The sequence below is a fragment of the Pelodiscus sinensis genome, unplaced genomic scaffold (assembly GCF_049634645.1).
Source record: "Pelodiscus sinensis isolate JC-2024 unplaced genomic scaffold, ASM4963464v1 ctg37, whole genome shotgun sequence".
Lineage (NCBI taxonomy): Eukaryota > Metazoa > Chordata > Testudines > Trionychidae > Pelodiscus > Pelodiscus sinensis.
The window spans coordinates 329,300-356,268 of NW_027465869.1; the positions used below are offsets into that span (position 1 = coordinate 329,300).

The following is a 26,969-nucleotide window of genomic DNA, read 5'->3' on the forward strand; positions in this document are numbered from 1 at the left end:
GTCTTATGCCGGGCTGATTGGCTAGTCATATCTATAGTAGCCCCATGTCTGTGACTGTGTAACGCTGAAATGCTGACTGTTGCCTCTGGGTGGCGAGTTGCCTCCCTGGCTGTTCCCCAGGAGTGCTGCATGGGGAGTGCTGCATGGGGAGCGCTGGGCCCAAACAGCCACTTGCACTTATTCCCCCACGGCGGCCCGGCTGAGCAGCACAGAAGTCAGCCAAGCGCCAAGACAGGAGAGGAAGGGGGGAGGTGGCGTACACGGCCAGGGGGCGGGGCCTGGCTGTGTGCATCACTGCCCCGCCCCCCTTCGTGCCCCCCTTCACCTCCTGCCATGGGGCTCAGCTGACTTCTGCACCGCTCAGCCGGGCCGCTGAGGGGGAGCAAGTGGCGCAAGCGACCGTTTGGGCTCCGCACACCCCATGCAGCTCAGGGAGCGCGGTGCCCAAACGGCCGCTTGCGCCACTTGCTCCCGCATGGGGAGTGCGGAGCCCAAACGGCCATTTGGGCTCCATGGTCCCCCACGTGAGAGGGAGGAGGGGGAGGAGAAGAGAAAGACAGAGACAGAGAGAGAGGCAGGAGGCGGAGGAGAGCTGAGAGTGGGAGGAGGCAGTAGGAGGAGGAGAGAGAGAGAGGGATGAAGAGGAGAGACCCGAAAATCCCATCTTATGACATGCTATTGGCTAGTATTGAAATAAGGGTCTGAAGTGTAGAAATGACGCTGCTGTGTAAACATGCCCCTAGTGCAGAGTTTCTCAAACTGTGGGTCCCAACCCCCTCCCCCACCCCGGGGGGCTTGCGAGCAACTTAGAGGGTGGTTTCAGCAACTGAAAGGGGGGTTGAGAGCAACTTACAGGGAGGTCGTAGTATCACAAGTTTGAGAACCCCTGCCCTAGTGGGTTGTTTTAAGCCTATTGAAATAAATGGGAATTGGGCCCTTAAGGCCTAGGTTCCCAAATATATTGCTCTGCCCAGCACCCAAGGGAGTTAGGCACCTGGATACTGTTGAGGAGCTGGGCCGAGGTGCTTTTGAAAACCTCCCTCAGGCATTGCTGCAGTTTTAGGTGCCTAAAATCCTTGAATTATCCCATGATCCTCCCCTCCCCTGCATCACAGGGAATGTGGGCAAGAGGCAGAGAGGGGAAGTGACAGATGCCAGATAAAGTCCTAAGCAGGCAGGCTGTGCCCCTCACAGGTGGGAGCACTCGAAGGGGAGGGGCACCCATCCCAGCCTGGGAGGAAGTCTGTGAGCAAAGCAATGACTGTAGCAGCAGAGAGACCCAGGCACTCTGACCACCAGCCTGACACCCTCAGGGCTGCAGCCCAGCCCCTCAGCTTCCTGTGCGATCTCACACCCCGCCCATGTCTCCTGGCCTTTCCTCTGAGACCCGACACAGGTGAGGAGAGCTGCACTGTATTGAACCTGCAGCCCCAGAGGGCCAGATCACATGGTCTGTCCCCAGCCTGGGATCCAGACTGGTCCTCCCTCTGTGCCTCAGTTTCTCCAGTGGTACAGTGGTGATAACGGCTCTGTGCTGTGTCTCACCTGGGGTGGGGAGGCTAAATCCGGTCAGACTCTGAGGTGCTCTGACACTGTGGAGGAGAGCGGTGAGTAACTGAGAGAGCTGCAAACACAGGCTGGGTTTGCAGAAAGGCCCAAGGGATTTAGGTATCTCTCAAGCTGATTTTTCAGTCCCAGCCACTTTTTCAGACCCAGTAGCCCAGGGGAGTCAGAAGTGATGAGGCTGAACAGACTTAGTTCAGTCTCCACAGGGCTCTGTCAGTTCTCCTGTCTAACACCCTCCTGTAACACTGACCAGTCACCATTCTCCCCAACGCTGCTTTGCAGTTTCCCACCTGGCGTCAGAGAAGGGACAGACCCCGGCAGCCCCTGGGAGTGGGGACCCCAGCACAGCAGCCTGCAGCGCCTGCCTGGAGCGTGTCCGATCCCAGCTGTGCCCCACGGCCCAGCCCGGCCCAGCAGGTAACCCCAGCTCATGTGTGTCTGAGCCGCCCACCCCCAGGCACTGCCAGAGGGAACCCAGCTGCGGGGCCAGGCCATGGGGCTCCTGCAGGGCAGGGACACGCCGCCCCCTGCTGGCTGCTCTGATCTAGTCCCCATCCCCACTCAGAGCCAGGCTGGGAATGTACCTGCCTCAGCAGGGCCTGGCTGTGGGGCAGTGACACCTAGTGTCCGTTTTCTGGTATTACATGGGAAGATTTAAATAGCTGTAATACAAAGTCAGGCATGTCCAAAGTCCGGCCCGGGGGCCAATTGCGGCCCGTGTTCCGGTTTAATACGTCCCCACAGGTAATTTGGCAATATCTATCTTTTATGGCCCCCAACGAATCCATATGTATTGAGATGAATACATTGTAAAATCTCAGTTAATGTCAGTTGGTCTAAATCAGTTATAAATATATTTGGACACAACATGTATACTTGGTGTTATGTTCCTGTTCATATTTTTTGAACTTAAAAGTTGACAGACAACCTTTATTACCAATAATATGTAATGTACTTTACAATGTTCCTGACATATATTTCAGCTTCCTGGATTTTTTTTTCATCTGGCCTTCAGATATGAAAGGCAGAGTGATTTAACACCTGTTTAGATTTGTCATCCATGTGACGAAATGAAAAGTATGCCATTTGCAATAAACTTTGCATAAAATAGTTAATTTGCATTTAATTGTAATGGTTCAAAGAATGTCAGGCAAAATGGTCGGCCCTCACGCATGTTCACTTCATCAAATCTGGCCCTCTTTGAAAAAAGTTTGGACACCCCTGTACAAAGTGATCCAGGGTTTTTTTCGGTGGGAGGTGGGGTCAAAACTCATTATTAGAGACACTGTCTCATGGTTCCACACACACACACACACACACACACACACACACACACACACACACACACACCATTCCCTGGCATCTGGGCCCATGTCCCCCCCATGTCACATCACCCCTTGGTTCCAGCCTTCCCTGCTAGTCTGAGTTTATCCCACAGTTACTCCAAGACCTTCTAGACCACTCTGGCTGTGAAAAGGGGTCTTAATGTGGGTACTTACCTGGTCCCAGATAGACCAGTCCTGCTGGCGTGGAGCTGCTGGAAGGGTCCCTCGCCAATGTTCCCTCTAATGTTTTCCAGCCGTGTGCAGAATGCCCTGTGCACTGAGGCATGTGTGGATGTGCACCACCAATAGACACACATGCTGCTGTCTGTGCGCGCTCTGCTAATCGGCTGGGCAGCATTTGAATGTCTCCTGGGTGCTCACCCAAAGGCTCAGCTTACAGGAACCCTGCGCAACAGCCTCTTCCCAACTCCCACAGTAGGGGCAGAGCAGGGTGTGTGGCTAGAGCACAGTGCACCATGGGAATTCTCTGCTCTCCAGGGCCCAGATGGGAGCAATGGGTTAGGCAGAGCAGCCCCAAGGCTCCTTTGACCATCCCCCTGGAGCCAGGCAGGGCCCAGCCCCCGATTGCAGGGAGCACAAAGGGGATTCAAGGGGAAAGTACAAACTGGAGATGGAAGAGTGCAGTCGATCAACCGACAGGCAAAAGCTTATAGGTGAATGCTCTACACGACACGCATTTCCCCCTTCCCTCTGCCAGTGCATCGTTTAGCAGGATGCCCAGCAGCCCGGCTCAGTTCTGGCTCATGCAGGGTCCAGGACCTACCCCCGTTGCGGCTCTGCTTTTAAAGAGTATTAGGAGCTGGGTGTGCAGGCAGCTTGCACCAGGTCCAGGAGCTCAGATTCCTGCCATGCCCCCAACCCCTGGACAGGGGCTGCTGCTGTCCCAAGAGGAGAGCTGGTTTTTAAACGGGTTCCCCTTGCAGACCTGCTCCCGCCTGGCACCTCTGCTGCTGCCTCTGATACAGAGGCAGCAGGGTGGGTGGGCAAGGGGCTCCTCGGGAGTGGGGCCGGAGCGCACTGGCGGCTGACTATAGAATAATCGAGTAAGGGATACGAATTCATGCAGTTACTCGACTGTTCAGTTAACCACTATGGAACATCTCTAATTCAAACCCATTTATCCCCATCCCTGCCCGTCACAGGAAGGGGGTAGCTGGGAATGAGCCTCAGAGCACTAATGGTGCCCGTGTCTTTGCAGGGGGCGCCGGGTGCAAACTCTGCCCCTCGGACTGGCGGCTGCGCGGGGACAAGTGCTACTGGGTCTCCACAGAAAATAAAACCTGGAACAAGAGCCGCAGCGACTGCGCCGCGAGGGGCTCCCAGCTGCTGGTGATCCGGGACCGGGAGGAGCTGGTAAAGGGGCCGGTAACCCCCTGCTGGGGCTGCCTCTGCCAGGCTGGGCCTGGGTACAGAGCCTGGTCAGACACACTTGAGGACTGGGAGTTTCACAGCTGCCAGCGGTTTGGTTTGGACGTCCCTGTTCCCATTACTGGTTACTAAGGGGGGTCCAAACTCCTGAGGCAGCTTTGACAGGCCCAGCAGAAATCACTAGTCTCAGCGACAGGGTAGGTGACAGAGGCAGCTCTAAGCCATTGTTAGCGTCCCCTGTGTGCGTGTGCTGAACCCCGCTCAGCTGGGAGTGCGAGTGGGGCTCTGTCTAGACTGCAGGCTTCTTTCAGAAGAAACTTTTCCGGAAGAGATCCTCCGGATAACGTCTTCCGAAAGAGAGCGTCTGCACAGCACAGAGAGCTGTGTGGTCAGTGTAAAGATACTGTCCGCACTGAACAGACGCTCTCTCCCGTGTAAGCTGGGATTGCTATGGATGGAGTGGTCACCAGGACACCTGGGCTTCTTCCTCTTTCCTCTTGTGAAAGAACTCCCTCTTCCCCGCCCACACACGCCTTTATGCAACAGAGCTCTTTCAAAAAAGGGCTTCTTCCTCGTAGAAAGAGGATTTCCAATGTCAGAAAAAACCTCTTTGTTTCGATGATTTAAAAAAAAAAAAACACAGCTGCAATGTAGATGTAAATGAAGATTTTTTCAGAAAAATGGCCATTAAAAAAAACACCCTCTGCAGTGTAGACACCCTGAGAGAGACAGAGCCATCCCTTCCAGTGTCTCCCGACCTGCACCTCCCCTCATTTGGGGCAGGGGCTGTGCTCAACAGCTGTGGGGGCCAGAGTGTGGGGGGGGGGCAGTCCCAGGGCTGAAGGGGAGGCAGATAGCAGGGGAAATGTGGAACAGTTTAGAAAACATGAGAGTGAAAGAACTGGGCTTGTTTAGTCTGGAAAGGAGAAGACTGAGAGGGGACATGAGAGCGGTTTTCACGTACCCAAAAGGGTGTCCCAAGGAGGAGGGAGACAAACTGTTCCCCTTGGCCTCTGAGGACAGGACAAGGAGCAATGGGCTGAAACTGCAGCAAGGGAGGTTTAGGTTGGACATTAGGAAAATGTTTCTGCCGGTCAGAAAAACTTCCTGTCAGTGTTGTGAAACACTGGAACAAATTGCCCTTGCAGGCTGTGGAATCTCCATCACTGGGGATATTTCAGAGCAGGTTGCACAGACACCTGTCAGGGATGATCTAGACGGTGCTGGGTCCTGCCGTGAGGGCAGGGAACTGGACTCGATGGCTTCCCGAGGTTTCTTCCTGTTCTACTGTTCTGTGATTCTGTGATTCCCAGACCAGACGGATCAGTCCCAGACCAGCAGGGCTGGCGGGGAAGGGGAGGGGTGGTGGTCAAGCTGTTTCTCTACCGTATCTATCTCTGGGCAGTTCCTGAGTCTCTAAGGGCAGGGCCCATGAGCAGTGGTTGGGCTGAGGCTGGTTGTACAGCTCTGGGCTCTGATTGTCCAAATGTCCCAAGGGGCTGGCTGGGGGCAGGACACCAGCCGTGTGGGGGGAGGGGAGGTTTCCCAGCGGTGACCCCGTCTCCTCTTCCTTTGCAGGCTCCGCACGGCGGGGTCTGGCCTCGGGCCGGCCCTGCGGGGGGACCTGCGGGCAGAGCCCCACACGGGCGCGCAGACAGCGGGGAGGTGAGCATGGGCGAGCAGGGGGAGGCTGTTTTCCTTTAGCACTGGGGGTGGGGGCGGGGAAGGGGAGACTGGGGACCCTTGGGCAGGGCTGTGTTGGGCCCTTCCCCCTCCAGGGTCAGGGCTGGGAGTGGAAGTTGATCTCAGGGCCTGGCTGGTTCTGGGAACAAGAGCCTCAAATCCCATCTCCTCCCCCTCACAACTCCCCCCTCCCCCACTATGGGATCCATCCACATTGCCCTAGTCTGGAGAGACAAGGCCCTTCCCAAGAGCCAGGCCCATGGATCCGACTCGCTCCCCTGAGCACCAGGGCCCAGCCCCGGGGATGGGGATGGGGGCTCGTTGGCACAGCCTGGGCTCGGGTCTATTGACCTGCCCCCCCCTCTCCTCCCAGCGTGTCAGCTCCTGCATCGCACCCAGAGTGTCCCAAGGGAGCCAAGGCCCCAGGGAGCAGCAGAGCCCGGTTGTAATTGCCCCCCCGCACCCGGCATGGGAGGTGAGTGACCTCTGAGCCTCTCTGGCCCCGGGGTGAGCAGGCGGCTCCCACAGGCTGCAGGGCGGCAGCGGCAGGGCTGTGGGCTGGGAGTGACCCCTGGGGAGGACAGAGTCAGAGCTTGGGTCCAGCTCATCTTCTCCTGGCTCAGGGGAGACCCGGGGACGATAAGGACCCATGATCCGGCCTGGGCTCCAGCCAGGTTCCTTTCTGGCCCTGGGCCCCTGCTTGTCCCCTGGTAGGGTTACCAGATGGGTTTGAAAAACCTCCCAGACACACGTGATCTCAGAACGGGAAGGGGGGACTGGCTGGGATGGGAGTGAGGCTGGGATGGGGCTGGGGGAATGGAGCTGGCGCGGGGAGATCGGGGGCGGGGAGGGCAGGGAAGGGACCATTGGGGCTAACTGGGATGGAGTTGGGGGGAGGAGGTCTGGCCAAGGGGGGTACGGCCAGTGGGGAGCGGGGCTGGCCCAGGTGCACACAGATCCCGGGGCGCTGCCTGTCCCGTGCCCCTCTCCCAGGCACTCCCCCTACCCCGCCAGGCTTCCGTCGGGTGCCCAGCCGGAAAACCAGAAAACACTGACCTTGCTCACTCCCGGTGAGTTCTGACTGTTCTCACTGGGTAGAGGGCTCAAAAACTGGACTGTCTGGTAGAACACCGGACACCTGGGACCCTGAATGGGAGCCCTGGGGCAGCCGGATGCTGTGGGGGAACAGCTGGCATGGGGGGGGGGGGAGGCGGTAGCAGCTCCTGCAGTGATAGGCCAGAGGGGTCTGGCCCTGGGGGCCCTAGAGAGGCGCCGCCCAGGGCCAAGCCCCCACTGCCCCCTGGGTCCCGGGCCCCGCATATGACAGGCCCTTGCTGTCTTGGGACAGGAGGACCCCGGCCACGGGGATGCACCAGCTCCCCCACCCTCAGCTTGGCTCCAGGGCCGGTGTTGCCTGCAGGGAAGGAGCTGCCAGCAGGAGCCGGAGCATCAGTCGGAGCTTTTCCTGCTCATGCCGGGACTGGAGCCACGGACACGATCTGGCCCTGGGCCGGGAGCCAGGAAAGAAGGAGGAGCTGCCCCTCCCCCCCGCGGGGGATAGAACCTCCTCTCCCCCACTCCTGTCCCTGGACAGAGGCCTGCACAGCCCAGTGAGTCAGGGCCAGCTTATGGACTGTAGCCATTGGGCTGCACAGCCCTGACTAAAGGGGCAAGGTACCGACACTGGCCATTGGGCCACACTGCCCTTAGAAAAGGGGCAAAGTACTGACACTGGCCATTGGGCCACACTGTCCTTAGAAAAGGGGCAAAGTACTGACACTGGCCATTGGGCCACACTGCCCTTGGAAAAGGGGCAATGTACTGACTCTGGCCATTGGGCCACACTGCCCTTAGAAAAGGGGCAAAGTACTGACACTGGCCATTGGGCTAAACTGCCCTTAGAAAAGGGGCCAGTTACAGACTCCAGCCACTAGGCCGCCCTGCCCTACGGGAAGCTCTGCCAGAGGGGAGTTTGGAGGCCACAGGCTTTGAGGCGGGAGAAGTTGCCGTCACCTCAGAATCAGGCGCAGTCTGGATCCAGTGACCCAACAGAGAAGATTCCAGCCCCAGGGACGGGTGTCACGGCGTAGACTGAAGACTGAACAACCCGCCCAGCAGCCAGGACCAGGCGAGGTCACACACGGGACCAGGGCAGCGAAGTTGGAAACCGGCCGGCCAGGGCAGAGAGGCCAGACGGGGGCTCACCTCGGGGACCTGCTGAACCTCGGGGACCTGCTGAAGCTGGAACAGACGAAGGGGCCTCCCCGTCGCGCCGCTTCCCCCAGACCCGAGCTCGGGTTACCGGTGCCTTTCAGCCAGGACGCCGGGCAGAGAAGCCACAGAAACCACGGCGCCTCGCAGCCCTGCCCTGGGCGTCGGAGGCCTGGCCAGGCCCTTCCCACCCAGTGCAGATCCCTACGGCGGGGGTGGGGAACCTTACGTGCGGTGGCCGGATTCAGCCCCGGCTTGCGGGGATCCGGCCCCTGAAGGTCGGGGCTCCCCCCTGCATTGGGGGCCCATGCTGGGGAGAGGAGGGGGGCTGTTTCTCACTTGTGGGCAGCCCCCCATAGATTTCTCTGTGGGTCAGTAGCCCCGACCCAGCAAAGGTTCCCCACCCCTGCTCTGTGGGGGGTAAAGGTCCCTGGGAACCTGACTAGGGCCCCACCCATTTCACAGCCAGGAGACGTGCAACGGGGGGAGAGGAGGGGATGGGGGAATGGCGAGGGGAGTCTGAGCTCCCCATGTGACGAGGGGCCTGGGGCACCAGCTGCTCCCTGACCTGGCTGGGATGGGACAGGAGTTGTCCTGCCCCGACACGGGCACTCGCGGAGGGAGCAGATCAGAGCCACCCTGAGGGGCAGGGAGAAGTGAGGGTGGAACGGCTCTAGCCCTGCCCCACAGGCTGCTGGGAAGTGAAATTGGCACTCTTGGGGCGCCCCCACCCCCACTGCACACTATCCTAGTTTGGGCCAGAACCCGGCCGGTCAGAGAGCCGGGAAATTTCCCAGGGAAGCCCCCGGGAGTGTGCCAGGGAGCAGCGTGGACACGGTCTGGCTGTGAAATGGGCGAGGTTGCAGGGGGACGCGATGGGGCCCTAGTTCCGGCGTATTCCCTGGAAGTTGTGGGAAAGGGTCTGCCAGAAACTCCTGGCCCTGTTGGTCTCCAGGGTCATTGGGGAATCCCCTAGTGCAGCCTTTCTCCAGCTGGGGCTCCCCACCCAAAAGGGGGTCCCAGGGCCAGGGGAGGGGGCTCGCGAGCAGGGTCACTGGCCGCCTGGGTTTTCCCAGCCATGACCTCGTCTTCAGGCCCCAAATCTTCCTCTGGGCAGATGTTTGGAAATATTAAAAACTGTCGGATTTCTCCCGGCTTTCCCAGCTGAGTGGCTGGAGAGCAGCGGCTACTGTCTGGCCATCCGGTTTGGGGGCAGCCCCATTGACAGCAGCAGCACAGGAGGAAGGGAGGCCTGGTCCGATGTTGCCACCCTTCCTTCTGCACTGCTGCTGGCGGGGGGGCTGCCTTTCCATCTGGGTGGCTGCAGAGCAGCGGCCCCTGGCAGGTCACCCAGCTCAGAATTCAGCGCCAGCACCAGCTGCAGCGCAGAGGGAAGGGGGCATGATAAGGTCTTGCCTCCTCCCCTTCTGCACTGCTGCAGGGTGTGGGGCTGCCTTCTGACCCGGGTGGCTGGAGAGCAGTGGCTGCTGGCCAGGGGCCCAGCTTAGACGACGGCGTCCCTGCCAGCAGCAGCACAGAAGCAGGGTGGCTCCGTGTTGTGTCACTCCTACTTCTGCACCACTGCTGGCGGGGGCCCTGTCCTCCGAGCTGGGCGCCCCAGGAGCAGCCACGACTCTCTGGTCACCCGCTCGGCCGTCAGTGCTGCCCCAAGAGCGGTGCAGCAGGAAGTGCAGGAGGGGCGGGATTGCAGCACTTCCTTCAGCACCGCGGCGGGTGTCAGCCCTGCCTCCCAAACCGGGTGACCAGAGAGCGGGTGCCACTGGCCAGGGGCTACCTCAGAGGGCAGCGCCGATACCAGCAGCAGCACAAACTAGGGGTGTCAACGTGTGTAGCTGGCTACACGATTAACCGATACGTCTGGGCTTATTGGTTAATCCTGTCGCCTCCACACACCCCTCCCCCGGCTGCCTCAGGAACAGAAGCAGCAAGGGGGGGGGAAGGGGGGAGCTGGTGTCTGCGGGGATCCAGGTATTAAGCTGCCTCCCCATGAGCACCAGATCCCATGGAGCTGCCTGGCCCGCACCATGGGCTGCTGCCTCTCATAGAGATGCAGCAACACGGAGGGTGAGGGAGTCAGGCAGGAGCTGGTGCACACGGGAAGCAGCTTTTAAGACAGCTCCCCATGTGTATCAGCTCCTGTGGAACCACGTCTCACCCATCCCCCTCCACTGCTGCCTCCCTGTCAGCGTGGGGGCAGGGCAGACATGAGATGAGATGTTCGGGGAACTATCTTCTAAGCCGGCTCTCCACACAGGCCAGCTCCATGGAGCCCCCTTTCCTCCCTCGCTGTCTCACATAGAGGCGACGGGGATGGGGGGTTGCTCGAGGGGAGCTGACTTAAAATCTAGTTCTCCGTGAGCACCAGTTCTGCGGAGCTGCCTGCTCCTGCCTCTCTCCTTCCAGAGGAGGCTGCTGCAGAGCAGCCTCTGTCCGGGGCTGGCACAAGCTCTCGTCGCACAGAGGCTGCTGTGTGGGATGCTGGTGCAGCCTCTGTCTTCTGTGTGGGATGCCGGTGCAGCCCCTCATTGCTGACTCAGGCACCAGGGACTATCGAATAATCATGGAATTGCTACAGTTTGATGCAGTGACATGATTGTTCAGTGACTCCCTGTCTGACATCCCCAGCAAACAGGGAGGGGGGCCCTGGACGGTGCTCCCCTCGTCCTTCTCTGCCTTCGCTGGCAACAGCGCCGCCACTCCCGCCGGGCAGCTGGACAGTCCGTGCTGTCTCCGGTAACAGTGCAGAAGGCAGGTGGGCTGCTGCAGCTTTGCCTCCCTGCCTTCCGCGCCGCTGCTGCTGGGTAAGGATGTTAAATAACGATTCACGGACAAGTTGAGGAGTCGATGGAATTTCCATTGGCTACTCGACTAGTCGATGGGCACTTTCTGCACTTTGAACTGGACAAGGGCCCCAGCAGGGCCTCCTGTGCACTTCAAAACGGGAACTCCGTGTGCAGCCCGGGGCCAGCAGGAAGTCCCACTGACTCGGCTTTACGAGGGTCCTTCCGCTTTGAAAGGCTCAGGATCCTGGAGGCTCTTGTGCATTTCTGAGTGGAAGCACCTGCATGGAGCCTGGAGTCAGCAGGGGACTCAGACCCCTGGCATCCCCGAGGTCCATGTGGCGCTGCTCCTTTGGAGAACCCCCTTTTCACACCTTTTCCCATGAGCAGGCAGCGCCAGCACCACCAGCAGTGCAGAAGGGAGGGCGGCCTGGTGTGGCGGTGCCTCCCTTCCCTCTGCACTGCTGCGGGCAGAGGCTCTGCCTACTAATGGGGAGGCTGAGGGCAGTTATAAGGGGTCAGGTGCCCAACCTGGATGGCAACCCCACCGCCAGCAGCAACGCAGGAGGGAGGGGAGCTGGTCTGGTATCGCCACCCTCCCTGCTGTGCCGCTGCTGGCCGTGCCTCTCACTTCTCAGCTGGGCAGCTAGAGAGCGCAGGCACCATGTGCACAAGGCCGCCTGACCCAGCAGAGCCACCCTCCCTTCCGTGCCACTGCTGGGGGCAGCCCTGCCTGCCACACTGACGCTACGTCTAGACGACAGGCTTTTGTCCACAGAAGTTTTGTCGACAGATACTGTGGACAAAGCTTCTGTCAACAAAGAGCATCTAGACTACGTCCAGTTCTGTAGACAGAGCAAGCCGCTTTGTCAACATGACAGTGTAGACGCAAAGGGCAGTGGAGATGCAATAGCGCCTTCTGGCGACAGAACTCTCTCGACAAAAGGTGTTATTCCTCGTAGAATGAGGTTTACAGCTGTCGACAAAACAGCGGAGTCAACAGAACTAAGCAGCAGTGTAGACGCAGGTATAATTGTGTCGACAAAAGTCCACTTTTGTCGACAAAACCCTGTAGTCTAGACACACCCTGAGTGGCCTGCGAGTGGCCCATGCTGGCAGGACACCCAGCTGCAAAGTCAGCGCCAGCAGCAGCACAGGAGGGAGGGAGGCCTGGTCTGGTATCTCAGCCCTTCCTTCTGTGCCGCTGCAGGCGGTGGCGCTGCCTTTGGGCCTGGGCGGCAGCAGAGCAGCGGCTGCTGTTGTGGGGCCCAGTTCGGAGGGGGCCCCACTAGCAGCGAGTGAGGGGTGGTCACTGACGGGTCCCCCAGCTCAGAAGTCAACGCCGCCCCAGCAGCAGCGCAGAGGCAGGGTGGCCTGGCATGTTGTTGCCACCGTTCCTTCCGCACTGCTGCTGGCAGGGCTGCCTTCTCCGCTGGGGGACCACAGAGCAGGGGCCACAGGGGAGGTGCCCAGCTCGGAGGGCAGCTCCGCTCCCAGCAGCAGCGCAGAAGGAAGGGGGAGTGGCTGCCATTGCATCCTTCCCTCTTCCCCCTGCTGGGGGCATCGCTCCCTTCCAAGCTGGGTGGCCAGAGCGAGCGGGATCCCAGTGGGGTCAGTGCCAGCAGCAGCAGCAGCGCAGGAGAAGTGGAGGCAGCGATGCCGTTGCCACCCGTCCGTCTGCGCCGCTGCTGGCCAGGTTGGGGGCAGAGAGCAGCTGCCCCTCCAGCCGCCCAGCTGGGGAGGCCAGGAGAGATCAGGGACATTTCTTCTTATTTCCAAACTCCGCCGGGATGGGGACCTGGGGACTGAACACGAGGCCACGGCTGGGAAAGCCCAAACGTCCGGTGCCCCCGTGAGCGACCCTCCTGCCCTCGCCTTGCCGCCCCCTTCTGGGCAGGGACCCCCAGGGGGAGAAACGCTGCACTAGGGGATTCCTCTACGACCCCGAGGGCCCCCACGGCCAGGAGTTCCCGGCAGCCCCTTTCCCACCACTTCCACGGAGGAGGCGGCAGGTTCTCAGGGGAGGTTTCCCCAACTCAGAGATCTGCCTGGATGGAGAGTGGAGGAGCAAAGGGAGGGCCTGGCCAGGATCGCCCAGGGCCAGGGCAGGGCTCACACGGCAGCACCCGCGGCAGGGAACCTGTTGCTCAGCCAGGCCCAGAACTCTGTGTCTCCCGGCCACTGGGGCCAGCCCAGATGTATCCAGCCTCCTGATGACTTGAGAGTCCCAGCTGCCTCTTCCTGTGTAGCCTGGAAGAAGAAAAGCGACTCGAGACCTCCAAGAGATGCTCCCTCGATGCCAAAATCTCCACCCAGCTCAGGGGTAGCATCAGCAGGAGCCAAATAAAAAAAATTGTGAGATTGGTTTAAACTAAATACATTACAGAGAAATACACAAATTATGTTTTTATGAGCTTTGCTTTCTGGGCCCTAAGCGCACGCTTGGGTCGGTCTCAGCCATTCCCTGCAAACCGGAGGACTTGAAACACTTTTCCCATGACAGCCGAGGGGGCGGCTACACCCCAGGGCCTGTGGGGACAGAGCGGTGCCAGCAGAGCCCCCTCACTGGGATGCAGCCCACAGGCACAGCAGGGGTGTTTCTGTTGCCACGACAACAGCCCCTCCCCAGGCAAAGCCCTCCCAGACCTCTGGCTGGAGCAGTCATGCCTAGCAGTCAGAGCAGGGGCTGTGGGTCAGAGCTGGGCTCAGGAGTCCCTCAGCAGCTGAAAGGCCGGTCTCCTGGGCTCAGACTTGAAGGGCCGAAGGGACCATCATGAGCACCTGGTCTGACCCCTTGCACCTTGCAGACCCTAGAACCTCACCCACCCCTCCGGTCCAGCCCCAGTCTCCCTGGCTGTGTTACTGACGCCCTCACGTCACGGCTCAGCGGTGGCAAGGGACGGAAAATCCCCCATTGACACGACTTGATCCCAGCCTGGGACCCTGCCCCACACTGCAGAGGGAGGCAGCCTCGTCCACCCTGCCCCTACGGGCTCTGCACATCTCCCCCTTGACAGTCCCTTCCCACCCCCAGACACGGGATCAGTCGGCGCAGGCGTGTTCTGGCCGGAGCCCCCAGCCACACGGCGGGGAAAGAATTGTCTGGAGCCGCTCAGCACGGGGAGCCCACGTTTCCCTCTGCGGAGCGCGGGGCAGCCGGTCCAATTCCTCCCACTCACGTGAGTTCAAGGGCTGCGGATGGGAGCTGGGCAGCACAAACGCTCACACTGACTCCCAGTTGCCTGAGCCCCCGTGTCGGGGGCACAGCCGGGGGGTGGCTACCCCTCGAGATGAGCCCTTCCAAGGGCGTTGTGCTGCCTTTACTGCAAGGCCGTGCCCTTTCCCCACACTCAGTGTTAACCTGGCTGGTCAGCCACGTCTCGAGGGGTGTCTGCTAACACCTATGTGACTCCGCGGCCTGGCACCCAGAGGGGTCCCCTCGGTTAGAGGCTCCCAGGCCCAGAGGCCTCATTGAGAAGTGAGTCTCCTCTCCCTCCTGAGACATATGGCCAAGAGGTCCAGTCCATAGGTCAGTCCCTTCTATCAGGAGCAATAGGGCCTAGCTCAGAGGTGAGTGCAAACTTCCAGAGAACTCTCTTGCTACGGGTAGTGGGGTTAGCTGGACCCGGGCCCTCCCGCTACCCTGGGTCCAAGCCCCAGGCCCTGTTGGCCGTGGAGCAGGGACTCCGACTCCGACTGCAGCACGCTGAGCTCTCAAGGAACAATCCCAGCTCTGGTGCATCTCTCCTGTCGTGCAGTCTCTGGGCAGCATCCCGTCCGAGGGCTTCCGTGGCTGCTGCTGGAGTCTCCCGCCACCTCCTGTTACACAGAAACCCGCCTGGCTGCAGATGAGCATTCATGGCTTCCCCTTCCTGAAATAGCATTTTCCAAGGACCCTTTGTGGAACCCTCCCCATCCCCAGGGTGAAATCAGATTTCAAGTGTGTTCCAGCACCAGCTGACAGGGTCCCATGTCTCTGTGCCACAGCTAGGGCTTCCAGGGAAAACACAAAGCCATTTCCAGATTAGTGCTCTGAGCACTGGGCCGGCAAGGTCCTTACTCACCATGAATGGCTGTGTCTACAAGACCCAGATTAATAACACAGGTATTGGGGGAGTGGGAGCCGTGTTAGTCTGTGTCTATAAAAACAATGAGGGCTCCAGTGGCACCTCAGACTAATGGATTTATCTGAGCATCAATTTTTATGGGCAAACCCCACGTCCTTGTTACTTTCCTACGTGCCTCCAGCGTCCATCCAGGACCCATCACATACTCCATGTCCAACGCCAAGCCCTGAGACACACCCACACGGGCTCCAGTCTGTCAGGGTATGTCTACACTACCCTCCTAGTTCGAACTAGCGGGGTAATGTAGGCATACCGCACTTGCAAATGAAGCCCGGGATTTGAATTTCCCGGGCTTCATTTGCATAAGCGGGGAGCCGCCATTTTTAAAACCCTGCTGGTTCGAACCCCGTGCAGCGCGGCTACACGAGGCATGAACTAGGTAGTTCGAACTAGGCTTCCTAGCTCGAACTACCGTTACGCCTCGTGAAATGAGCACTTGAGGTGTGGATGCTCCACCGGTTTTTGCACAAAAATTGCAGAAGAAAATTGACAGAACAGAGGACTTTTGCTGGTAGAGTTATTCCTCTCCCCACAAGGAATAACTCCTTTTTTGCACGACAGCTCTTGCATAAAAAGGCAGGTGTAAATGCTCTGCAGGGGTTTTTGCACAAAGCAGAAGTTCTCTAATGCCCATTTTGTGAATGGCAGTCAGAGCTTGTGCAAAAGTGTCCATGCAGTGTGGACACTCCCTTGTGCAAAAGCACATTACATTTGCAATGCACTTTGACATCTGGATGCGCATTTGCACAAGAAGTGTTTGCATGAGAACTCTTCCACAAAAGGCTTCTTGTGCAAAAACCCTGCAGTGTAGACTAAGCAAGGGGATTGAGCTGTCATTGATTGCCACTCTTGGGTTAAACCAAAGGGGAGTGAACTATCTCTCTCACCCACACAAACACAGACTGTGATGGGACTGGGCTTATGGACATGAATATACATAACTCAAAGGTGGTTTGAGCAAATGATTTCATCTAACCTGTCCATCTTCATGTCATGATCCACTGGTTCTGTTTATCTTACTCTGTTGTATGTATCATTTGAATGTATAAAATTAGACAGGTGGAGTGGGGAATACTTTGTGAGTTTCAAGTGTGTGAATGGGAGACATGGAGGGGGTTACCTGAAACTTCTTGATGAGCCACTGTAAAACAATCTTTTGCCCTTAAGTCTGAGCAGTGGTTGGAAGGGAGCGGCCTCAACTCCTTAACAAAAAGAGTAGGAAAGCAAAGGGTCTTTGGCTGGGCTGTACCTGAAGGAAGAAGCCAGGCTTCATGGTGTGGAAGAGAGCCCTGGTTTAGAGTGGCATCTGGAAAAGAGGTTTTAGGGTGAGTTTGTGCTGAGGTGTCAGTGTAGAAATAGCCAAGCATTTTTGTTTCTTTTGATTGTAACTTACTTTGCTCACTTATTACAGCTTAAATCCTACTGCTTCCACTTAATAAAATAATTTTTGTTTTCTATCAAACCCAGTGTAAGCAATTGTTACCTGGGGGGGGGGGGGGGGATGACAACCAGTGTGCACATTCCCCCTTTCAGTGTTAAAGTTGGTTTATCTAATTTCTTGGGGTTTGATCCCATTTGGGGAGTGCTCTTGCAGGAGGCTGGGCCCTAAACTGCACTCTCCTGGGATATAAAGATGTTCAGTGTCTGTACTGCTTCTAGCTTGGGGCAGGGACCTCATCTTGGGGCTTTGGTTGGGGAGACCAGTAGAGGAACAGGGGAAATGGAGAGAGAGATGGAAAGGATCACATTGCTGTGGAAGAATGGAAGGGCTGGCATGTCCCCAGATCCTCAGGCAGCTCGGCGTGGGAAACCTACCGATGTGGAGCAGACCACGCTGAGCGTGACAGCTGGAGCTAACTAGTCAGTGTAGTTCAGGGTACATCTAGACTGCAGAGTTTTCCCAGGATATCCTGGAAAGGGTCTGCTGTGTCCAAGGACCGAGTGAGTCTGCTTTACTGAAAATTTGTTTGGAAAAACAGAGGCATTTTTTTTGACATCTCTGTAAACTTCATAGTCGGAAGAAGAAGGGATGTTCTGAAGGAGGGTTTTTTCCCAGCATTTGTCCCCATGTAGACTGGCCGAATGTTGAAAAAGCCTCATTCAGAAGAAAAGCAGAAAAAGAGACACAAATTGCAATTTGCGTCTCTTTTTCTGAATTCTCTTGGTGGTGTGGACACAGCCCCTGGGGGGAGTCAAGTTCCCCTGTAACTAGAAACACTTCAGATGCACCAGACAGTCCTGCAGCACCTTAGAGGCTGACCACACATGAAGCCGGGGTGACAAGCTCTCGTGGAAGAAGCGGGCTGTGCCCACGAGAGCTCATTGTACCATCGACGTGTGTTGTTAGCCCTGCCGCACCTGAGGGACTGTCAGCCTGGGAAGGTCAGAGCCACCCAAACGCTGTGGGTCAGGCCTCAAGGGGTTTGCAATGCCTCCACCCAGAGGTGACTAGTGCACCGAGGGGACCTTTTGTGGTGCTCCAACACTGCCCCCCATCGGGCTGGGCCTCTTGCACCCCGAAATTTTCACCCCACTTCCAGGTGAGCTTCTCAGGCTTGGGGGCAGGCTCCACTCTGGCGCACAACACCCCGGGTGCTCCCTGTGGGTGCCGTAGGCACTAGCTCTCGGCCTATGTTTTGGCAGGGAAAGTTTCCCCCGGGTCTGTGTCTCTGGGACCTCACATGGGAACAGAGGGATACTCCAAGAATACTTGCGCAAGAGGGCCAGTGTAGACAGGGAAGAATTGTTTTGCGCAAAAAAGCCCCGATGCACAAAATGGCGACTGGGGCTTTCTTGCGCAAAATCGCGTCTAGACTGGCCACGGATGCTTTTGCGCAAAAGCACTTTTTGTGCAAAGGCACCCGTGTCAATCTAGACGCTCTTTTGCACAAATGCTTTGAACGGAAAAACTTTTCCATTCAAAGCATTTGCGCAAAATCGTGCCAGTCTAGACACAGCCACTGTGTTTTAATTTGGGGGTACATTTAAGTTGAGCCTCTATTACGGTGTCCTTGAAATGTTTCCTGCAGGGATTTCCTAGAAACTATTACAACAAATTCCCACCCACATACCCATCACGAACAGTGCAGCATGTCAGGGAAACTGAGGCAGACACCATCTTCCTGGAAACTATTACAGCAAATTCCCACTCTACCCCCACCACGAACAGTGTAGCATGCTGGGGAAACTGAGGCAGACACCATCTTCCTGGAAACTATTACAGCAAATTCCCACCCCCACCACGAACAGTGCAGCATGGTGGGGAAACTGAGACACACCGTGCCTGGAAACTATCACCGAAAATTCAAGCCTGGAAGCCACCTTCTGTGCCTCACATCCCAGGGCGGCCATCGCATTGGCAACACCCCGTGCCCAGACAGCGCGTGGGGAAGGGCTGGTCCCAGGACTGACCTTGCCAGGCCCCTCTGGGAGACACTGGCAGGTCCTGCACCCTGGGGAGAAAAGGGCTGAACAGCATCCTCCATGCGCCCCCACCCATGCCTGGTCCCTGGACCTCCGGGACTCCAGTTCCTCTTGCCGATGGAGGCTGCTGCGGCTCCGTCTGGTTTGGCACAAGCCAGGGCCCCGTGTGCAGCAGCAATGGCCCCAGCTGCTGATGCAGAACAGACAACGCCCACACCTGGGCCCCTCCTGCCCAGCTGGGTCCTGACCCCCTGGGTCCTGTTACCAGTGGGGCCGGGACCCCCTGCACTTCCCGTCCCAAACTGCGGTGCTGTGTGTCTAGGAGGTGGCTGCTGCGCTGCACCCCAGCTACAGCTGCATTTGGCACCAGGCCAGGAAGTCCCTGCACCAACCGCCCCGCCCTGCCCTGCCCCAGCGGTGGCTGCATCTCTGTCCCAGGTGAGCGACGCTGGCTAAAAAGCCCCACACCTGCGCCCATGGGATGGCTGCCTCTCAGTGCTGGGCGAGGGGCCCCTGTACCAACAGCCCCACCTCTTCCCCAGAGGTGGCTGCATCTCCGCGTGCAGGTTGTGGGGAGCAGCTGGCAGCCGATGGAGGCCTGAGTCACAGCAGGCTCTGGGGTGGAGGGGAGGGAGGGCGGGCGAGTGTCCAGAGGGGTCAGGGACAGGAATAGGAGGGGAGTTAGAGGACAGGTGCAGTGAGTGTCTTTGGCCACCAGGTGGCGGCAGGACCCTGGGAGGGTGGGTCAAGCTGGAGTTCGGGGCTTGTGACTGATTTTGCTGCCTGCTTGGAGACCCCCACACCCCCAGCTGGCTGGGCACAGGGAGGGGGCACAGTTAGGCTAAGGGCCTGGCTGTCCTGCCCCCAATGACATGCTCACTGCTGCAATGAGTGCGTCTGTTCTAAGCACCCCGGTGGGTGGGTGGGCGTGGACCAGAGATGGGCGGACGTCCTGCTTCCTGCAGGCAGGGCTCCATGGGAGCGGAACGTGGGCAGTGTGATGAGTACCCCACCCCGTTCTGGGGCTGCAGGGGTTCAACCTGGCTCCCTGAGCGAGGGTCCCCGCCTGAGATCCCTATTGGGCATGCTCCAGCGGAAGGCAGCTATAAAAGCAGGGGGAGGGGGAGCAGCTCAGTGGGGCTGGTGTTGGCTGGACTTTGTGTCCGGGAAGAGCTCTCGGGGGGGAGGACGGGGGGGTCTGCCAGAGGAGTCAGTACCAGAGGCGGCCGCTTGCTTTTCTCTCGCCTCTCACAAGCTCTTTGGGGGACACAGAGTTTGGGGTGCCCCGGGGTTGGTTTCCATTGTCTGCCCCACTTGTGGGTTCCAAACACTTGATGGTGGCAGCAGGTCCCCCAAAAACTGGGTATTGGGGATTTGGGGAAGCCTGCAGAGCCAAGGTTTGGGGTGCTCTTGCTGGCCCCCAACTTCTGTATTTATTGTGCCAAAGTGGGGCATAGCCCTGACAGGGGCTCCTGGAGGTGGGGCTAATCTGGGGCTGCCAGATCTGTTAGCTCCCGGGGGAGGGTCACCCCTTGACGGGCGGTGTCCCCTCCTGTCGCTATCTCGTGTCCCGGGAAGGGTTTGGAGGTGCTGAAGCTGGAGCACTGTGGAGGGCTGGACGTGCTTGCCCAGGGCTGGGGGGTGCGGATGTCATAGGCTCCTTCCCCACTCTGGCATGATAAATGCGGAAGTGGGGCCTGCAAAAGTACCCAAAACCTGATCTCTCCAGGCTGTGGTAAAAACTTCCCCTCAAAAACTTAACCTAGATTTGGGGGACAAAATCCGCTGCCACCACCCAAGTGATGAGAAAAAAACCAGGGGGAGAGCACTTGGGAAATCTCCCCCCTAAGGAAAAAACCAGGACACAACAATTAACCGATGCCAGGTTAATACAAAGAAACGAGAAAGAACGTTTATTATGGTGACGGCGTGTGGGGGTTCCCGATTCTGCCCCCCGGAGCAGTGGGAACCGGCTCCTCCAGCCAGTAGAACAGGGGGGCTTATTGCTTCTCCAGGGTACAGCCCAGCACAGACGTGATGTGGCTACAGGAGTCAGGGCCAGGCAGCCTCAGACCCCTTGGGGTGGGGGGTCAATCGTCCCTGGACCCTCGTCCTCAGCTTCGGTTGTTCCCTTCGTGTTTCCAAGCCAGCAACTGCCCCTTCCCCCCAAAACCTCCCTCCTTTGTCCCCTCCCTGCCCTCCACCGGTCGGACAGGTTGGGTCTTGGCCTAGGAAGGTGACCGTAGGCAGCCGTCCTGCTGGGCCGTGCTACCGACACCGGCCAGTAGGGGTCACCCCCAGCCCACACCGCCACCAGTGGATGTCCCAAGGGTACGGCTGCCCAGTGCACCACAGTCATCACCACAAGACTCCTGTTGCAAGCAGAGCGACCAGCTAGAAAAGTCCCACAGTGATGTCCCCATGGAGGGACCCGCCCCGGGCCAGGGCTGGGTTACAAAGGCGAGCGCGGAGCTTTGGCGCTGAGCAGGCTGGAGCGAGGGGAGAGTCCAGAGCCCGGCAGGAGATTCAGTCGGGACCCTCCGCGGCTGCAGGGCCCACGGCTCCGTCAGACATTAGGAACTGGGCAGGGAGAGGCAGGGTCAGGCGGGCAGGGCCGGTCACACTGTACGGCTCACGGGTGCTCAGGGGAGGGGGGGCTCTGACCGGGGCCCACGTGGAAGGGAACGGACCCCGCAAGCCGGTCACCCACCCCCGTGCAGCAGCCACCCTCTTGGAACCCGTCTTTGTGGGCGACCAGGGGTTGGCTCCCCAGCCGGCAGGTCAGAGGGGCAGGGCCTGGGGGACTCTGGAAAGGGACCCGGGCTCTTCCTGTGTCTCCCCCCCTCCGTTCCCCCCTCACTTCCCCTGAGTGCTGGGGTTGCACCCTGGTTACTGCCTGGTGGGCGAAGGGCAAGTTGGCGTTAGAGTCTCTGGCAATGACCCCCCAGTCCCTCGTGCCAGCATCCCCCTGCTTCAGGGTGGGTGTAAGGCTGTCCTAGGTGAGTGGATGCACTTCGCCCTGAGGTGTGGGGCGACGCTGGGAGCTGGCGGGAGTCGGCAGAGTTACACATGGGGCAGATACCTTCTACCTGGGCTAAGACCCTGCACTGCCCCAAGACTGGGCACACGGGGATGGGGCTTTCAGAAGCACCTTGGGAACTCAGGAGCTCAAACCCCAGTTAATCAGTGGGGCTGAAGCTCCTGCTTCCCCCCTCCACACCCCCGTCAGTGTCGGGCATGTCCCACCAACCCCCAGCCACTAGGCCAGGAGCCAGGCTAGACACCTCCAGAGCCACAGCTGGCCAGATGCACCTGACGGAAGGGGTGGGGGGCAGACTGCTGAGCCCCAGGGGGCACAGTGAGCAGCACAGGGACAGGGGAACGACTCAGCACTCACCCGCGACTTGTCTGCGGTGATATCGCTACTTCCCTGTGGAGGGAGACAAGGCAGAGCAGTGAGCGTGGAGACTCCCGGGACAGGACCTAGCTTCATTCCATGCCCACGGCCCATCCCAAGGGAGGTGACAGCTAAGTGCCCTGGAAGCTGCATGGCTGCACAGCTGTTTAGTGAGCTCCTCCCAGAGGCTCAGAGCACCCACAATGGCAGGGAGCTCAGCTGACCGGCTGGGGAGTGGGGCGCCTGAGCAGCCCCAGACCAAGAGCTCATAGGGAGGGGAGATGAGGAGGGAATACGTGGAGTGAGCGGAGCTGTAAGGGAGTTTAGGGAGTCCCACCCCGCAACATTTCAGGGGCCAGGTGCAAACGGAGACGTGGTCAGCACCATCCCCAGAGTGCGGGAAGCCGGGGGCAGGTCCCAGGGGCCATGGAACAGACAGCAAAGCCTGTCCAGCCATTCTGCCTTGGGGAGTCCTGTCCATGGGGCTCGGCCTGGCTCCCCGCTCTGACCCCTACGACTGGGCACAGCAGGGAGAGGAGAAAGAGCCTGAAGCAGGGGACTGGGGTGAGGCCTGAGGCCTGAACCCAAGTGAGCAGGAATTGGGCCAGGAGCAGGAATTCAGCCCCTGGCACGTGAACTCGGCCCTAGCCTGGCTAAACCACGCGGATGTGCAAACGCCTCCGGCCAAGAAGGGCCCCGTGAGGGAGAGGAAATGCTGGGGTGTCTCCCCTGAGTCTACAACTTCTCCCCAGGGAGTCCTGGGCCAGTGCTGGGGATGTTGCTGCGGGCTCAGGCCCTGAACTGACTGCAGAGCTCGGTGGGAAGGGACGCGTGTTTCCCAAACGTAGCCCATGTACACGGTGCCAAAGTTTGAGAAAACTTGCTCTCTTGGAGGGCTAAGACCAGGCACCCCACATCCCCTCTCCCAGCCTCTCTGAGCCCCTCACAACCTTCCCCATGGGCACCGCGCCCTCGGTCCGGTTCCACATTCACACCACCACACCCCCCCACCCCACCCACTGGGGGTCCCTTTGAGCCTCTGCTAGCCCTTCATGTAGCCCCCCTGCACAGCCGGTGCCCCATTCAGACCCCCCGCTCGAAGGCCCCGCACTCACCTGCACTCTGGCTGAGGAGCTTAACCCCTGTCTTTGGGTCACTGTCCACTTTGGGCTTCTGCTGGAAGAGTTTGCAGATCCCTGTGTCGAGAATGCAGGGGCGTATCAGGAAGGCGAAAGCACAATTGGAAGTGCAGCTAGCAAGGGATGTGAAGGGGAACAAGAAAGGTTTCGACAGGCATGTCAGCAAGAAGAGGGGGATCAGAGAGGGGATGGGCCCTTCCTGGATGAGGGAGGAAACCTAGTGACAGATGATGTGAGGAAAGCAGAAGTACTCAAGGCTTCCTTTGCCTCTGTCTTCTCAGACAAGGTCAGCTCCCAGATAAATGCACTAGGCTAAGCAGTATGGGAAGGAGGTGGATGGCCCTTGGTGGGGAAAGAACAAGTTAGAAACTATTTAGAAAAGCTAAACATACAGAAATCCGTGGGCCCAGATTTAATGCATCCGAGGGTACTGAAGGAGTTGGAAAATGTCATGGCGGAGCCCTTGGCTGTTATCTGTGAAAAGTGGTGGAGATTGGGAGAGATCCTGGATGACTGGATCTTTACAAAAGGGAAGAAGGACAATGCAGGGAACTACAGACCGGTCAGCCTCACCTCAGTCCCAGGAAAACTCATGCAAGGGATCCTCAAGGAATCCATTTTGAGGCACTTGGAAGGGGGAAAGTGATTAGGAATAGTCAGCATGGATTCACCAAGGGCAAGTCCTGCCTGATCAATCTGATTAGCTTCTATGATGAGGTACCTGGCTCTGTGGACATGGGAAAGTCAGCGGATGTGATATACCTTGACATTAGCAAGGTTTTTTATACAGTCTCCCGAAATATACTTGCCAGGAAGTTAAGGGAATGTGGTTTGGATAAATGGACGGTAAAATGGATAGAAAGCTGCCTACACTGTCGGGCCCAGCGGGTAGTGATCAACGGCTCGATGTCAGCTTGGGAGTCGGTTTCTAGCGGAGTGACACTAATCTGGGGAGAGGTAGATCTGCTGGAGGGCAGGGATAGAGTCCAGAGTGACCTGGACAGATTAGAGGATTGGGCCACAAGAAATCTGATGAGGTGAAACAAGTGCAGAGTCCAGCCCATGGGGAGTAAGATTCCCAAGCATTGCTACAGGCCGGGGACCGATGGGATAAGTTCTGCAGAACAGACCCTGGGGATTTCACGAGATGAAAAACTGGATCTGAGAAACTGGGTCAGCAGGGCGCCCTTGTAGGCAAGAAGCCCCTTGTACCACCAGGGCCATGTGGCTGCCAGCACCAGACGCTCACAGCTGGCAGCCGGGAAGCCCATGAATGCTGATTGGGGGAGAAAGTTGGAGGGCAGGGCTGGACCGGGCCCCCCCACCACCTTCAGCCCCTTTCAGTGACAGACTCGGAGCAGCCGAGGGAGCAGCCTGCAGGGTGTTACTGACCAACCCCCCACTCAGTGTCACTCAGTGGGACGGGCCCTGTGGTCCTGTCTGTGCCCTGCTGATCCCGGGCCGGAAACCTGTCCCCCACCCCGTGGTCACTGCTCCCCTCACCCAGCGGCAGGGAAAGACCCCATGAATCCTGGTTCCCAGCCCCCCTGCTCTAACCACTAGTCCGCAGGAGTCCCGCTCCCAACCCGGCAGGCAGCCATGTCCTGAGCCCAGTGTGTTGCTTCCCAATCCCCACGGCTGTTTGCACCATTCCTGGGAACTATTTGGTCTGGTCCCCCTTGGGGGCAACTCTGGGCCTGGGACACTTTGCCCCGTGCGGCAGCTCAGGTGTGGGGGCTGCTGACAGACCCCAGGTCCTGTGCATCCCCTGCTGGGACTGCACCAGCAAGCGCGGAGGGGCCGGGGGGGAGGGGAGGTGCCAGGCAGCTGCAGCAGGCGCCATTTTGCCTGAGCCGCCATCACCCCGCCTCCAAGCGCTCTGCTCCGTCTGGTGGAGGGGGGGCAGAGGGTGCAGTTCAGCCGGAAAGGGCCATGTCCCTGGTCCAGCTACATCCCGTGGCTCTGCTCTCACCTGCGCTCTCCAGTGCACCCAGGAAGAGCTCCATGTCTTCAGGTGACCAGCTGATCTCCCCGGCTCTATGCTGCCTGCACAGGAGCTCTGCCTCGGCCTTGCGTTTGGCTGAAGGGAGACGGGGGGGGGGGGGAGTCAGAGCCACCAACACCAAGCCCCCGCGTCATTCCTCCCCTTCCCACCCTGCCCCCGACATCACCCCCTGCACCGCCTGGGCTACAGACCTGGTCTCAGCACAGGCCCCGAAGGGAACCCGGTAGAGCCTGGAATCCCAAGACCAGCTGTTCGGCGCACACGGACCCGCCCCCTGCTTCCACCGGGCCCCGCCCCCAAGCAGCCATTGAACACTGATTGGGGGAGAAAGTTAGAGGGCAGGGCTGGACCTCCCCACTCCCAGCCACTGGCTCCCCACGCCCCTCCCCCCAGCAGTGCCCTCGCCAGGCACAGGAGCTGGTCCCAGCCACTAATGCCCAAGCAATTAACACCCTGCTGGGGCTCCCCCCACTCACCCACCGCCCGGCGCATTTAGTGTGTGGGCAGGGGCCCCATGGTCCTGTCTGTGCCCGTTCTGGAGACCTGCCACCCCCGTGTGGTCACTGCCCCCCACACCCAGAGGCAGGGAAAGCCCCCAGGAATCCTGGCTCCCAGCCCCCTGCTCTAACCACTGGCCCCCACTCCCCTCCCAGAGCCGGGGGAGACCCCAGGAGTCCCGCTCCCACCTGGCAGACAGCCATGCCCAGAGCCCAGTGTTTGGCTTCCCAAACCCCAGGGCTGTTGGCGCCATTTCGGGGAACTATTTGGGCTGGTCCCCCCTGGGAGGCGGCTCTGGGGCCCTGGGGGGGGGGGGGATGCGGGTCTCCAAGACTCCGTCTGCCCTGCAGACTTTCTCCAGGGGGTCTCTGCCGTGTCCAGGGAATGCGGCTGCCCCCGACTTGCCAGGGGGAGGGAGGGCTGGGTGTCCTCTGATCAAGCGTGGGGAGCAGCCGGCCCCACTGGAGAGGGGAAGGGGCCAGGCACGGGTGGGTTCAGCAGGGCGGGGGACCACTCCCCCCCAGCACGAGGGGTCCACGCACCAGAGCTGGCCCAGGGCACTGCTGGGGGGAGAGTCCGGCAGTGCAGGGGTGAGGACGCACCTGCCCCACGGCCCCCACCCAGCTAGAATTGGAAGGGACCGAGCGGCACCAAGGCCAGGGCCCTGGTGTGGGCAGAGGCTGGATTGGGGCCTTACAGCCCTGGGGGAGGGGAGATTTCCAGAAAGGGCCCCGTGAGGCAGAGGGGACACTGGGGCATCTCCCTCAGACCAGATGGGCCTGGATCCAGGCACGAGGGTCCAGGGGACACGTCCCAGGCCAGAGGAGAAGGACCAGGCGGGGCTTCAAAGGCCATTTCCCTGTTCCACCTGCACCCCAACCCCCCCTCCTCCGGGCCTGCTCTCACCCCCGCTCTGGCCGACCCAGTCTCACAGCTCCTCCAGGGTGTGCTCGTTGTCCAGGGACTTCAGGACCGAGGCGACAGCCTTCAGGGTGGCTTCGTCCGGCAGCGGGAAGATGAACTGGAACTGGGGTTGCTGCTCCCCACGCTGCTCCGCTCCGCCCTCCCCACCAGCAGGCCGCCGGTACAGACAGCCCGGCTTGAGCATCACTGGAGGGGGGGGTCAGAGTCACCGGCCCCCCACGTCCCTTCCCCCTGCACCTCACGTCCCTCCCCGCGCTGCCCCGACTCACCAGCGTAGCCCCCCCTGTGACGTAGTGGGGGTACATGGCTGGTTTCTATGCTGCTGGCTCTGGGGTAACCCCCACTGGCTGCCGTGGGTACCACGACCCAGCAAAACAGGATGAGTCACTATGCAAACCAGTGGCCAGACACCCCCCATGGAGAGGAACAAAGGAAGGTGGAATGCTGCCCTGGCTGGGGGGCAGGGCTGGAAGGGAGTTAG

General features: G+C 59.4%; 1 protein-coding gene across 1 annotated transcript in view; it reads left to right on the forward strand.

Moving 5' to 3' along the window:
• Window positions 1-1,257: 1,257 nt before the first annotated feature.
• LOC142824041 (killer cell lectin-like receptor subfamily B member 1B allele B) overlaps window positions 1,258-26,969 on the forward strand; it is a 110,256-nt gene continuing 84,544 nt past the window's right edge. The window contains exons 1-3 of the mRNA XM_075915785.1: window positions 1,258-1,396; window positions 1,849-1,983; window positions 4,111-4,265. Of these exons, the coding sequence (XP_075771900.1) occupies window positions 1,258-1,396; window positions 1,849-1,983; window positions 4,111-4,265 (429 nt within the window). The remainder of the gene's footprint in view (window positions 1,397-1,848; window positions 1,984-4,110; window positions 4,266-26,969) is intronic.